We start from the raw sequence: 14621 nt of genomic DNA, 5'->3' as shown, positions 1-14621 counted from the left end.
GGTCTTTTGAACTAAGACCATTTTAGAGAATCTACTTAATATGAGAATTTCCACTGAAAGAGTGAATGAACAAATGCCCTCCCCACAGTTAATAGGAAATTGGTCGAGTCTGGAACAGAACTTGTTTGCATATTTTGGTTTTTAGACACTTCAGTTTTTTCTCTGTTACAAAAATATTAATTCTGGGACAGTCTTTGTAGTATAATGGAATCTGACCAAATGTGTTAATCACAAAATACATACTGATAATGCCTGTGATAAATACTGTTCATTGTGTTGATTTTATATGACTGGGGCAGCTAGGTGACACAGTGGATAGAGCACCAGCCCTGGAGTCAGGAAGACCTGAGTTCAAATTCAGCCTCAGATACTTAATAATTGCCTAGCTGTGTGAACTTGGGCAAGATACTTAACCCCATTGCTTTGCAAAAATCAACCAAACAAGAACAATTATCTTCTTGTGGCTACATTCATGCTTTTTAAAAAGCACATGAAATCAATTTTTCTGGTTGATTTTTTCATAATTAATTGATCTCTCTTTTTGATAAAATAGCTCCTCATCACTTACATAATATTCCAGACATATAGAGAACATTCAAAAACTTAAATTTTTGATATCTTGAACCTTTGAGCATTAAAAAGTTGCTTTACCTGTAGTAATAAATCTTATTACAAGGTTTATTCAATATAAAAAATAAGATTGCATTTCATTTTTTTTTCCATTCATGACTGTATTCTAAAGTATTGCATCAAATCCACAAATGTGCAAGACCTGCAAGTAAAACAACACATGTTTAGTTTTTTTTAGCTGGGCAACATTTATTCAGCACTATCTACTCTGTGCTAAGCATTAAGAATACAAATATAAGGAGAAAGCAGATCATCCCTGTCCTCAAGGAGCTTCCATTCTACTAGATACAGGATAAGGTGGAGAAAGTCTGGAGCATAGCTTGGAGAGGAATGAGAGATAGACCTGGCTGGCCTTAGTGTTCTGGGAGTACTCATCCAATCAATGAGAAAGAGAGGGTAGGGGGCAATTATTGTAGGTTTGAGTTTTGGCTTTTTTTTTTTATGTTTGTCAGGTTTTATTTTCCAATTTTTTTCTAGTTAGATAAACTAAAGGAAGAGTTTCAAAGGGTCCGAAATGTATTCCTGATTATCTGGTCACAGTAATACTGGGTATGAAATGAATGCACTTCGAATAAGAAGAGGAATGCAGAGAGCATATGAGGGATAGGATATTATCTATAGAAGGAAAAAAAAAGAAAACTAGTGGAGGATGTGTTGTCCTAAATAACAACTTTGCTGCTTGCCCATGATCGTCTTGTCTCAAACCATGCTTCCATTACACTGGAGTAGCATAAGGTATTCCCCCCAACTCCAATTTCATAAATTTATAAGGCTCAGTTATTTGTGTAATGGAAAGAACACCCTGGATTTAGAGTCAGAGGACCTGGGTTACATTTTCAGCTTTTCCCATTTACTACCTTGGTTAAGTAAATTAACCTTTCTGAATCTCAGTTTCTCATCTAATGTGGAGTATGAGTTAGATGGTCTCTAAGGTTCCTCTAAGCTCTAAAACTTTTGATTCTTTTGTTTACCCTTTTGAACATCAAATCATTGCATCAAAAGTTGCCAGACCTCTATAGAGTATGGTGACAAATGATTATAATTTCCTTTTAAATATCATCCAAAATAAATATCACTGTGTTTTTTAGTGTCACTAGAATATGATTTGAATTTCTGTGGGAAAATGTTTTAGATATTAGATTTAACTCATGCCAAATATTGATCAAGGAATGAAATTAAGATGATTTAAGTCTTGGAATAATATAGAGAAGATGAATAATCGATGTGTGGACATTTTTTCTCAGCAAGAGTTTTAGTGCATTCAGATAAAGCTAGATACCCCACATTCTTTATTTTTTCTTCTTCTTTTTTTTTTTTTTTTTTAAGGTTTTTGCAAGGCAATGGGGTTAAGTGGCTTGCCCAGGGCCACACAGCTAAATAATAAGTGTCTGAGGACAAAGTTGAACTCAGGTACTCCTGACTCCAGGGCTGGTGCTCTATCCACTGTACCACCTAACCGTGCCCCCCCCAACACACACACACACACACACACACACACACACACACACACATTCTTTATTAAAGATAAAGCATCCTACCTGTAATTTCAGTGGTTCTGAGAAGGCTCAGTGAAGAAATTTGTCCATTGATCAAGGATCAAGAACAGCAAATGTTCTGTTGTTTATAGTCCTAGGTGGTGCTTCTTGGAGCACTGAGTAGTTAAGTGACTTGCCTCACCTTAAACAGCCAGTATGTGTCCAGGGAAGGACTTGAACCCAGCTCTTCCTGACTCCAAAACTTGCCTCTCTCCCCATTATGATCAATGTATTATAATTATTGTTACTGATGTTAATAATACTTTTAGACATTTAGTACCTTTAGATGTTTCCATCTCTTCTCACCTGAGCCTCAGGGCCAGCCTGTAGAGTAGGAGCTACTTCATGGCCCTTTGTCCAATAAGAGGGCAAGTGACTTGCCTGCAGGCAGGGTGGAAACTGAGCTCCACCTGACTCTTGCTCTTGCATGCTGAATGTGATAGCACTTTGCATGGACTTGCCCTTTTTTGCATGGACTTGCCCCTTTTAAAAACTCTCAGGAGCCTTGTGTAAGGTACCATACCATCCCTGTTGTACAATTTAGGAGGGCACATTGAGTTATGGAGTTATGGGAAGGTGAAAAGGCTCATGAGACGTAGCATGACAGAACTAGAGCAGTTTTTTTTCTTTTAAATAATCCAGTAAGAATAAGCTAGCCTCAGTTAGCTAGAAAGTTTGTTCTTAATACCCAGAAAGCAAAGTCACTTATAAATCAAATACCCCTGAGGACTTTAAGTCAAGGACAAACATAGTTTTTTTTTTAAATTGAATATTTTATTTTTGTTTCACAATTTTTCCCCTAGTCTTATTTCCCTCCCTCCCTCCCACCTCCCACAGAAGGCAGTTTGTCAGTCTTTACATTGTTTGCATGGCATACATTAATCCAAATTGAGTGTGATGAGAGAGAAATCATATCCTTAAGGAAGAAACAAAGTATAAGAGATAGCAAGATCAGATAATAAAATAGCAGGGGTTTTTTTAGGTTTTTTTTTTTTTGCAAGGCAAATGGGGTTAAGTGGCTTGCCCAAGGCCACACAGCTAGGTAATTATTAAGTGTCTGAGACCAGATTTGAACCCAGGTATTCTTGACTCCAAAGCCTGTGCTTTATCCACTACGCCACCTAGCTGCCCCCCCCGCCCCCCCCCCCCCCGCAGGTTTTTTTTTCTAAATTTAAGGTAATAGTCCTTGGTCTTTGTTCAAACTCCACAGTTGTTTCTCTGGATACAGATGATATTCTCCATTGCAGAGAGCCCCAAATTGTCTCTGATTGTTGTGCTGATGGAATGAACAAGTCCATCAAGGTTGATCATCACTCCCATGTTGCTGTTAGGGTGTACAGTGTTTTTCTGGTTCTGCTCATCTCACTTGGCATCAGTTCATGCAAATCCCTCCAGGCTTCCCTGAATTCCCATCTCTCCTGGTTTCTAATAGAACAATAGCATAAACACATTTTTTAAAAATGGTTTATTTTCCTAGTTGTTTTGTGTTAACAGTAGTATTTATTTTTTCAAGTGAGTGCAGTTCTTGGTTGTTATGTGAATTAAAAACAATATTTGATTAATGCTGGTAGATGACTATATCATTTTCATATTTTTTTGCTGAGCAGAATCAGCCTGTCTTTATGTCCTAAATTCCTGATTATCACAAGGATTTAGTTATATCTTATACCTCCCTAAAAAGAAAAATGTGATGAGAATGCAGCATGTCCTTCACTATGCGATAACAAATAAGGAACGTATATTCATTTTGGTGGAAAAATAACTTGTCCATTTCTCCCCTCCCTTTCTTTTTTCTTTAGATCCAGCTATCAAAAATTGGACCTCCTTTTATTATCAAGAGCCAGCCAGTCTCCAAGCCAGAGTCTAGAGCATCCCCTAGCACCTCAATTAGTGGAGGGAGGAACACAGGTGCCAGGACCCTGGCAGATATCAAGGCAAGAGCCCAGCAAGCCCGGGCTCAGAGAGAGGCAGCTGCTGCGGCTGCAGTGGCTGCTGCTGCAAGCATCGTCTCTGGTGCCATGGGGAGCCCAGGTGAAGGTGGGAAGACCAGGACCCTAGCCCACATCAAAGAACAAACAAAAGCCAAGCTCTTTGCAAAGCATCAAGCTCGAGCACACTTACTCCAGACAAATAAAGAAGCCAGGCTGCCTCCACTTAACTCAAAGGATGGACCTTCTACTCTGGAAGTTTCAACTACTCCTGATGCAAAGATGGAAGGTTCAACTGGTGTCATTATAGTTAATCCAAACTGCAGGTCTCCTAGCAACAAGGCTGCTCCCCTCCGGGAGACTGCCACTATATTGCAGCAGTCACTTAATCCTGCTAAGCTTCCAGAAACTGCTACTGACATAACTCTGCACAGTTCTGATGAAAATATACCTATGTCACATTCTGAGAAAGTTATTTCATCTACCTCTTCTGAAAATAGTGGTATGCCCATTCTTTTTAATAAAAATTCTGTCCCCATGTCTGTTTGCAACACTGCCATGTCAGGAACAATTAAAGAACTTCCATTTGCAAGTTCTGTTGAGAAATCCTCTCTTTTGATGTCTGTTGACAGTACAACTACTACAGGCTCTGCTTGTAACTTAAGTATGCTAAAAACCATCCAGGGAGCTGATACTACTTGTGTAGCCATTGTACCAAAATGTATTGATAATGCTCCCGTTGTTCCAACTTCCACAGAAGGTTCAGTCTTACCAAACTCTGTTGATGATAAAAGGTTGCCAATAGCCAGCAACAGTGCTAATAATAATTTAGTCTCCAGCCAGTATACCACTGTGCCATCTCCCTCCATTGGAAATAATTTGCCAAATCATGCCCCTCCCAGCTCTGTCCTGATTCCCCCAGGGGGAGCCAGCAGCAGATTTCCTTCTGAAAAGATAGCCATGCCTGGATGTGATGAGCAGGCCAGCATGTCTATGAACACTGTGAGAGCAGCTCTGAGCTGCAGTGATCGGGCTGCGATCACGGACTCAGCCACTAAAGGCCCACCCATTGCTATGTTTACTGGAAACATGCTAACAATAAGCTCTTATGACAGTCCCACCAAGTTAGGTCCTGAAAGCTTGGAAAAAAGTACAGGGGTCAGAAGTAGGACTGATCCCTCTGGCAAACCTCAGCACCCCCCCGGAGGCTACACACCAGCAGCAGCAAACAGATCAATCCCCTGTAAAGTCATTGTTGATCACAGTGCCACACTGAGTTCCAGTTTATCCCTTACTGTTTCCATTGAAAGTGCAGAAACTGGCCTAGATGTGCAGAGCCGGCCATCGAGGACAGAAACAGCCTTACAAAATGTGGCGTGCCCTCAAGTATCTGTTATCAACAGGCCTGAGCCAGTGACAGGTGAAAACATGGAACATGGCATGGGCTTCATTGCTGCTCCTACTACAGCAAAGCCAGATGGCAAACCACTGAATTCCACCTGTGCCCATCTCCGAGAATTGTCTCTTACTTCTCCTGATAAAGTTGCTGAGGCAACCACACCTAGTCATGGATTTGCTGAACAGTTACAAGGCCCCACTTCTTTCAAAACTGAAGCAGATTCTACGTGTAGCAATCAGTATAATACAGGTAACCTGATTTGTTGGAACAGTGAAGATGTGATGAGTACAGAACCTCCTGCAGCCAGCCATTCAGCTGCTACAAATAAACATAAGGAGTATCTGGAGCAGAATTGCCCCAAAACAATCAAAACAGAACATTCCAGTTATTCCCATGTCTCAGAGATACATCCTAGGAATCTTATGACAAAAATTGCTCTTCCTGTGAAGTCAGAAGCCCCAGAAATGGACAAGTGCTTTAGAATGGACACTGAAGAGTTTCCTGTGTCAGAAATGCCTCCCCAGACAGAGGTGGCCACCCCAAGTTTACCGCCAACCCCAAACTCTAAGGCATCTGTCTCCACTTCTGTGGATGAGACTCTGTCATTGGCCCCAGAATCAATAAAGAGAGTCCCAGGTGGAGGAAGCTCAAGCTGTCGTCTGTCATCAGTAGAGGCCAACAACCCCCTCGTGACACAGTTATTACAAGGCAACCTGCCTTTAGAAAAAGCCCTGCCGCAGCCTCGATTAGGAGCCAAGCTAGAAATCCACCGGCTTCCCTTGCCTCTGCAGACTCCCCCCATGTGCAAAACAGCATCAGAGAGAAATATTGTTGAAGCTCCTGCTAGCTCTCCCAATCCAGATGGTAAGGGCTACTTGGCAGGAACTCTAGTGCCACTGCAAATAAGAAAGCGAGAAAACCACCCAAAAAAGAGAATGGCTAGGACTGTGGGGGAACACACCCAAGTGAAATGTGAGCCGGGAAAGCTGCTGATGGACACAGATGTCAAAGTGGCACCGTGTGTTATCAACTCCAACATGAACCACCTGGGGCACAGCCAGTCTTTTAAGCAAGAATGGATGAGCAAGCATGCAGCCCCGAGCAGAATTGCTCACAGCCCCGAGATGAAGCAGCAGAAGAGACTTCTCCCCTCTTGTAGCTTCCAGCAGAACTTGTTCCATGTTGACAAAAATGGCAGCTTTCACCCAGATGCCAGTACCTCACACCGACAGCAGTTTTACCAAATGCCTGTGACTGCCCGAGGCCCCGGTCCTTCAGCTGCTCTGCTGCAGGCCTCTTCCAAGGCCACCGCTGGCTGCCATGCATTTGCCTTCAACAGGCATCTGGAACAGAAGAGCTTGGGAGAGGTTGCAATTCCAACCACCTCTCAGCAATTGAGGTTGGCCAGTGTATTATCACCCAGCATTCCCATGAAGGAAAGCGATGACATAGGCAGCACTACACACACCATCCAGAATAAAGCCTTGGTGCATCCCCCCCCACCACCACCCCTTCCCCCACCTCCTCCTCCCCCACCCCCTCCTCCCCTTCCTAATGCAGAGGTCCCACCTGATCAAAAACAACCACCCGTTACTATGGAAACCACTAAAAGACTTAGTTGGCCACAGCCAGCCAGCATATGTAGCAATATAAAATCTGAACCTCTTTCCTTTGAGGAAGGTCTGAGCAGCTGTGAACTGAGTATGAAGCAAGTGTCTTATGACCAGAATGAAGTAAAAGAACAGTTAAAAGCCTTTGGGCTAAAAAATGCAGATTTCTCTTCCTATATCCTTTCTGAGCCACAAAAGCCTTTTACCCAATTAGCTGCTCAGAAAATGCAAGTGCAGCCTCCACAGCCACAGCCGCCGCCACAGCAGCTCTGTGGGAATTACCCAGCTATACACTTCGGTAGCACAAGCTTCAAAAGGGCAGCTTCTGCAATTGAAAAGTCCATTGGAATTTTGGGAAGTGTTTCAAGCACTGCTACAGGCCTCTCTACCCAGAATGCTCAGATTCCAGTTCAAAACTTTGCTGACAACAGCAACGCAGATGAGTTAGAGTTGAAATGTTCCTGTAGGCTGAAAGCCATGATTGTGTGCAAGGGCTGTGGAGCCTTCTGCCATGACGACTGCATAGGCCCTTCCAAACTCTGTGTAGCCTGCCTGGTTGTCCGATAGGAGCCAAGTCCAAGGTGCAGTATCCCATTTCCCTGTGGAGGAGCCAAACAACAGAAACAGAAATTATGTAATTTCAGTGCTTTCTAACTAATTTATTTTATTTTAGGGGAGATTATCTTCTTCACAGTTGGATTCCTTTTCTCCCTTCCTTGCCCCTCCCCCTTTGCCTTATTATATCTCTTTAAAAGGATGCAACACATCAGAAATGTCTCAGTGGCATGTTGTATGTGGGTTTTATTTTTATTTTGTTTTCAGTAAGCTTGGTTGCCATGATAAAAGAGGGTATTAAGACATGTCATTCCCAGCCTTGAAAATAATCTGCCAATGTGGACACACTGTACCATGTTTTTTTTTTTCCGTAGGTAGCTGATCTGAAATGCCCTGAGATAAATAATTAGAGCATGTTAATTTAATTTCTTTCAACAGAAAATGAAGTCAGGAGAGGGAGTTCTTGTAAATGATATAGAATTTTACCCTAAATTAACAATTACAAGAGTTAGTTGTCCTAATTCCTCACCTGAATCTACCTTTACCATGGATTATGCCAGTCATATTAGCTGGGGGAGGAATCGAACTTAAAGTTGTGACTAGGGAGTTATTTGTTTTCTGAGCCTCGCAAAGATATTAATAGAGGTAAGAGTTTAATGAAAACAACTGTTCTTATTGATTTCCCCATTTAGCCTTCCCAAACACTATTAATACAGTAGAATATCTTGGCCTGTTAAGAGAGTTGTACAGGTTCATTCCTCAGGGGAATAAAGTATCTCCCAATACTATATGCTATTCTTTTTTTGCTTCATGCATGGCCCTTGAAGCAAGACAAAAATAAAAATTCCTCCAATTAAAGTATTTCACATATAGGGAAAAATATGAATAAATATGGCAAATGCTTTTTGTTTTATTTAGTATAATACATTCGTTAGCTATTAGAATTTGAAGGGAAAGGTGATAGTTGCCCTTCATCAGTGACACTTCTGAATTCTGGCTTCTCCATTTAGGCCAGGCACTATCTTTTAAGGTGACATTGATGATGAATGTGATTGTCAAACTAGAGGGCTAATTTAGTAGGAAACGCTTTAAAAATATTTCTCATGTTTTACTATCTGTATAAATATATTTGACTCAGAATTTGTAATCCTTTATTTTAAAAATTACTTCTAGATAATGCATGCTTAAATTTTTTTTTCCTTAATTTAATTTCAGACATTGTTAGTGTTGGGGGAGTGGGAGTGCTTTTTTGAGAAAGGGATACTGTATCTTTGAAAAGTGACCATCCATATTTAACCAGTACAATATGCATGTTGAGGACTCTGTAGCTACTTTCCAAAAGCTTTTGCTACTATCACATCTGAAAACAGTTGTAATTTGGGGCTCTAGTCACAAAAGTATATATAAAAAGCACATGCAGATTGTAGGGAAAAAAAGTCGTAATGTACCCTTTTTACTACAAATTAGCAAAAACCTTGGAGTGCAGTGAACTTTATCCACTGATGTGGCTGTGACCACTAAAATAAACACAAAAACAGAGGAGAAATGATCATATCTAGGTAGGACCACCTGGCTGTTTACATGTGGGATTATCTTAATGATGTAAATGTTATGCCATTCCTTTATAGTTTGTCTTAAGAGTGGACTAAAATGAGCAACTTAAGATTCTTAAATGTTTTCCCCTCATATTTATTGTTATGATGTTGCCAAATTCCTTTGTTACATGATATAACTCAGTTTTGCTTAACACGTATTGCTAATATGGAAAGATACTTTCTCTCTACAAATGCCTCCTTTTTAAAGTAATTCAGCTTTTCAATATTTTTGCTATCTTTCCCATAAAACTGATCATTGTAGAAATTAGGAGTGCACTTAATCCATTCCAAAGGAATCAGGATAGACTTCAGAAGATCCCTAAGCTCCTCTTGTGTGCCAAGCTTCAGTTTAGTGGTGTCTTTTGTTTTGTATCACATCATATTGTATTTAATTTTTACAAGGGTCAGAGAAAGAACTTCATTCCCCACGTGAGCAAAATGTCAAGAAGAATATGCCAGTGTATCTTAGTGTCAACACTCCCTAGGAAATGGAAGTGCACATTTCCTAGTTCCAAACTCTTTGGCTACTATGTGGGTATGAGGCTCTCTTTACACCAGCAGAATTAAAAAAAATATTGTAGCAGTGATTGTTATGCAGTGTTGAGAGAAATTCCAACCAACAGAACATTTGCACTTTGTATGTGAGATATGAATGCAAACTGATGTGATACTAAATTCATTCTTATCAGCTCAAGTCATTTTTGTATATTGCTTGCAAGCGGCTTTTGGGGGATAAAGAAAAGTGTCCTTCTGTATCTTTGATTTTTTCATTGACTAGGTTTTAAGAATCTATTGATGGTTATGTATTTAGTCATTCTGTAGCCTAAATCGGAGCGTAATCATGTTCAAAGCTAACTTTTCATATTTTTGCCTGTTCTTGCCCATTCTGGTTTTGCTCCAGTTTAGTTTCCTAGCCTAGTGCTTATGCAGTTTGGTGTCACACACCAAAAAAAATAGATTAAAAAAAGTAATAAGCAACACAAAGGATCAGATATTCTGCAGGTATTTATTGAGTGCATATGGAAAAGCCAACAAATGCAAATTAGACCAGTAGGGTTGCTCTTTGCTGATTTGCACCAGCTGCCACCTCTGAGTACAGATGGAGTAGTTGGCCCATTTCCTTCTTGGTTTATGTTAATATGCAGGCTTTGGTATGTGCCCTGTCATACCTGTGGACTATTGCTCCCTAATGTATCCCCATCAGGAAGAAGAAATATTTGCACACTTGCCTTTTGTTTGTTTGTTTTGTTTTCTTTTAAAAAAAATTCCTAAGTAGCACTTTTGGAGCAGGGGAAGGAAGAAAAGTTGCTTCCCCTCCCTCACCTCCTTCATGATATGCATATACCTGAGGTGTATGATGACAGTAAGGTACCGAGGAGCATTCTAAGAAGTGTGTCCTACTGCAAAATTAACTTCCAATATGAAGATTCTTTTCTTTCCCAGAGTGAGAAAAATGAAAGTTTTTTTGAACTGAGCACCCTATTTATATACTGTTGCTGAGATGTAGTCCTTGGAAAATGTAGGTTAACTTAAAGAAAATAGACTACTGAGGTTGAACCTCTTTACTCAGCAGACTTCCTGTGGTAGCCTGTGTTGTAGGGGTGAGCTATAGAATGTCTAGTGGATTTCTGGACCCTTAGAGGTCCTTGCTCAGTTTAACATAAAAGTAAAATAAACTGGTGCATATGGTGCTTTCCAATACCATCAGGGGTAAAAGTGCTCTATGCTGCAGCCTCATTCCTTTTACAAACACATGCACAATTTCAAAGTTCTTGTAGCCTCTGGTTTAACAGTTCCTACAAAACATGGTAAAGTACCAAGATAAACACTTGAATGCTGGTCAAGCTGAGACGCTCCATCTCTACAAGGTTCAGGCCCGTGACCATCTCCTTTTCCTAGGTGTGAACTGCCCTCTTGAAACTGCAGAGCATATGTAGACATTCTGTGACAGTAGCAAAGTCGTCCAATCATCCTCCGTATGTTTTCAGAGAATGATATGGACAGTCCTAGAGACAGTACTTGGCTGTTATGGGCCTGCATAACTAAAATGTTAACTGAATTTAAAATCCTGTCTTCAGCCCTCATGTGTTGTCACTGTCAAACCAACAGAAAACTTTTTTTTTTAGTCTAATTTAAGGAGCTGCTTTTTTATAGCACATACTATTTCTCTTTGTACTATATTTGATAGTTACAAAATAATTTAGTCTGTAGAATAACTTTGTTGTATTTGTACTGTAAATGAATGTTATAAAGAAAGTGCTTTACTTGGTTGCCATAATTCTCTTGTACTGCTGTAAGATATTCTTCCACACCCACAATCCCCACCATTCCTTATTTCACAGAAACCTAATCTGATTCACATTTTCAGTACAGGGTTTTTTGTGTGTGTATGTGTGTGCGTGTGCACGCGTGTGGTTTTTTTTTCGTTGTCAGTATTCTGAATGTTTACATCTGTTTGACATTAGCCATTTAATGCCTTTTTTTAAAAGGCAGTATTACTCCTACAGTGTAACAGCAAAATGTGAAATCAACCCAAACATAACATGCATGAAAAATACAGACTTGGGGTGAATGCCCCTGCACCATACATAGACATTTTGTATCAGCTTACAGAAAAGTAAAACCCTCCTTCAGTCCTCTACCAAAGAAAATACTATTCCCACAGGAAAAAAAATAAAAACAAAACTCAGAAATGGTTCACAAAATCCTCAGAAGGGGGAGCAGTTGATTTCAATGGGACTGCTACAATTTAATACTGTGTTATGCTTGCTTTGATACCTGACTAAATGTGACTGCCTGCAAGAAGCATTTTAACACTTTTTTTAGACAGTATTTTGTTTAAAATTCAGGGATCATGCATTCTTTAATGGTGCTGTTTGTTTTTTGTTTTTTTTCTACAAAAAAAAGTGTTGCCTACAAAAGTGACTGCTCACAATACCATAAGTTAAATGAAATGTTTGTCTTTTTCATGTTTCTCTGTTTCCCCTCTCCCTAAAGTAACAATTTGGACTTCAATATTAAAATATTCTGAAGAAAATAAAGAAGTTAAATATAAATACTTGTCAGTAGCTTTTTTTAATCATTTGTTATTTCTGTATTTTGTTTGTTGAGACACACTAGATTGTATATTATACTGGAAGTTTGAATCAGTGAAGAAAACTGGGAAGACACTCAGGATATTTTTGAAAATGACTGACCCTGCATTGTAGCATTGATTGAGATGAAAAAGCCAGTAGGCTATATAGCTTAAGACTGATTTACAAATAAACAAACAAAACCAGATCTTTGAATAGGCCATCTGCACTACTCTCATCAGTATTTTGCCTGTGACTAGAAACAGCTTTTTGTAAATATTTTGTCCTTTATTCTGAATACTGAGCATTCAAATTAGAAATTTTTTTCTTACAAAAGATTTTTGTTATAGATATATAATTTACACTTTGTGGAACAAAAAAATTTCCTCTAAGTTCCATTTTAAAACTTTGATATTAAAAAAAAGCAAAGACATTTATATGCAAGATAACCCAAAAAGCTAGTTTAGTTTTAAGGCTTTCGTGCCATCTTGTTTATATGAAGATTTCTTACTGATATCTATGGAAGATTAGTTATGTGTGCCTTTTGAATAATATAGGTATTAGTAAGTTAACTTAAAACAACCTTTCTGTTCAAGTGAATTTAAATTTAACTTATATTTTTTATCATTTGGAAATGTAGTTTTCTAAGACAGGTAATTGACCCACACATTCTAATAAAAGCCAGGTACTATTTTCATTTGCTTCCTTCTCTCTCCTGAATGTCATCTGAACTTTTATAATTTGTTTTGTAGAGATTTCAATTAACATTTTTATTGGTACCTTTAAGAAAGAATAAGAATCCAGCCTAAAGGGGCAGCTAGGTGGTGCAGTGGATAGAACACCGGCCCTGGAGTCAGGAGTACCTGAGTTCAAATCCTGCCTCACTTAATAATTACCTAGCTGTGTGACCTTGGGCAAGCCACTTAACCCCATTGCCTTGGGAAAAAACTAAAAAAACAAAACAAGAATCCAGCCTAAGATTAGTAAGAATAATGCCATCATCATTGTATTGGGAACTGTAGAGACTGACCAAATAGTTAAATATCTCATTTTTACAAGTGAAAAAAAGGAAGCTTGGAAGGGTGAAAGCAATCATGCAAGGTCACACAGTTTGTTAGTAACAATGCCTCAAGATTTCAATCTGAGTTCTTTGAATCTAAATCAAGTGGGGGTTTTTTTAATCATTGCATCATTACTTAAACTTCTTCCCTGTCTATATCCCAACAGCCTACCAAATATACTTATGTTTTTCCTATCCTAAAACAAATATACATGAAAAGTCTCTCACTTCATCTATCCCAGTTCACTCCTTTTTGGCTAAATTCCTTGAGGACATTTACAATTGGTGCTTCCACCCTTTTCATTCTCAAATCTGGAATATGACTTCTACTTTTTTGATTTGATTGAAACTAATCTAACATGCATCAAGGATTTCTTGATTGCTATACCTTATATCATTTTATCAATCCTTTCTGACATCTGCAGTCTTTGACTTTGTCAACAGTCCCCCTCTTGATATTTTTTTTCTGTCTGGGTTTTTGTGACGCAGATCTTCTGATTCTCTTACCTGTCAGACTTCTTGATTTCCTTTGCTGCGTCTTCCTCCCTGCCATTTCTGTCTGGTTATCCTGAATCCTCTTTTCTCTAAATGCAGTTGTTGATCACATCAGTTCCCATTGATTAGAAAGAAGGAAACAAGAATTTATACTATATGTCACATACCATAGCTAAATGCTTAACAAATATTACCTCATTTGGCCACAATAATCCTAAGAGATGTGTTATCTCCATTTTACATTTGAGAAGACTGAGACATATCTCTAGTAAAGGTAATATTTGAATCCAAGTCTTGCTGATTCCAGATCCTGTGCTTTTATCTCTAGAGATTGAATTATTACCCCCCCTGCAGATGATTCTTAGATCTAAATGTGTACACATCCAACACTAATCTCTGTCATGATCTCTAACCTTGAACTTTAAGCTGCCTCTAGGTCTTTTTGAACTCAACTTTTCCAAAACATTTTTTCCTCTCTCCCCAACAACACTTTGCCCTTCTTCCTAAACTCCCTATTACTATTGAAAATACTATTTTTCTTAGAGATTCTTAGCCAGTTCCTTACTCTCACCTCCACTATCCAAATACAATTTCAAAATATTTGAAACATTTCTAATACACATTATTTGATAGTGCCACCACTTTGGTTTAGGACCTCCTCACTTCACATATTGCAATAGTAGTTTCTATTTGTTATAATTCATCCTCAATTCAGCTATTGAAATGCAAGATGAATAACA

At 39.0% G+C, this 14621-nt stretch overlaps 1 protein-coding gene across 2 annotated transcripts in view; it reads left to right on the top strand.

The window, feature by feature from the left end:
• ASXL3 (ASXL transcriptional regulator 3) overlaps positions 1-12277 on the top strand; it is a 261137-nt gene extending 248860 nt beyond the window's left edge. For both annotated transcript variants that reach the window (XM_074206270.1, XM_074206271.1), the window contains exon 12: positions 3965-12277. In XM_074206270.1, coding sequence (XP_074062371.1) covers positions 3965-7669 — 3705 coding nt within the window. In that variant the 3' untranslated portion in view covers positions 7670-12277. The remainder of the gene's footprint in view (positions 1-3964) is intronic.
• Positions 12278-14621: the final 2344 nt, after the last annotated feature.

The sequence above is a fragment of the Macrotis lagotis genome, chromosome X, assembly GCF_037893015.1.
Source record: "Macrotis lagotis isolate mMagLag1 chromosome X, bilby.v1.9.chrom.fasta, whole genome shotgun sequence".
Lineage (NCBI taxonomy): Eukaryota > Metazoa > Chordata > Mammalia > Peramelemorphia > Peramelidae > Macrotis > Macrotis lagotis.
Note: the sequence above shows the minus strand (reverse complement) of the source record. Positions and strands in the feature narration are given on the sequence as shown.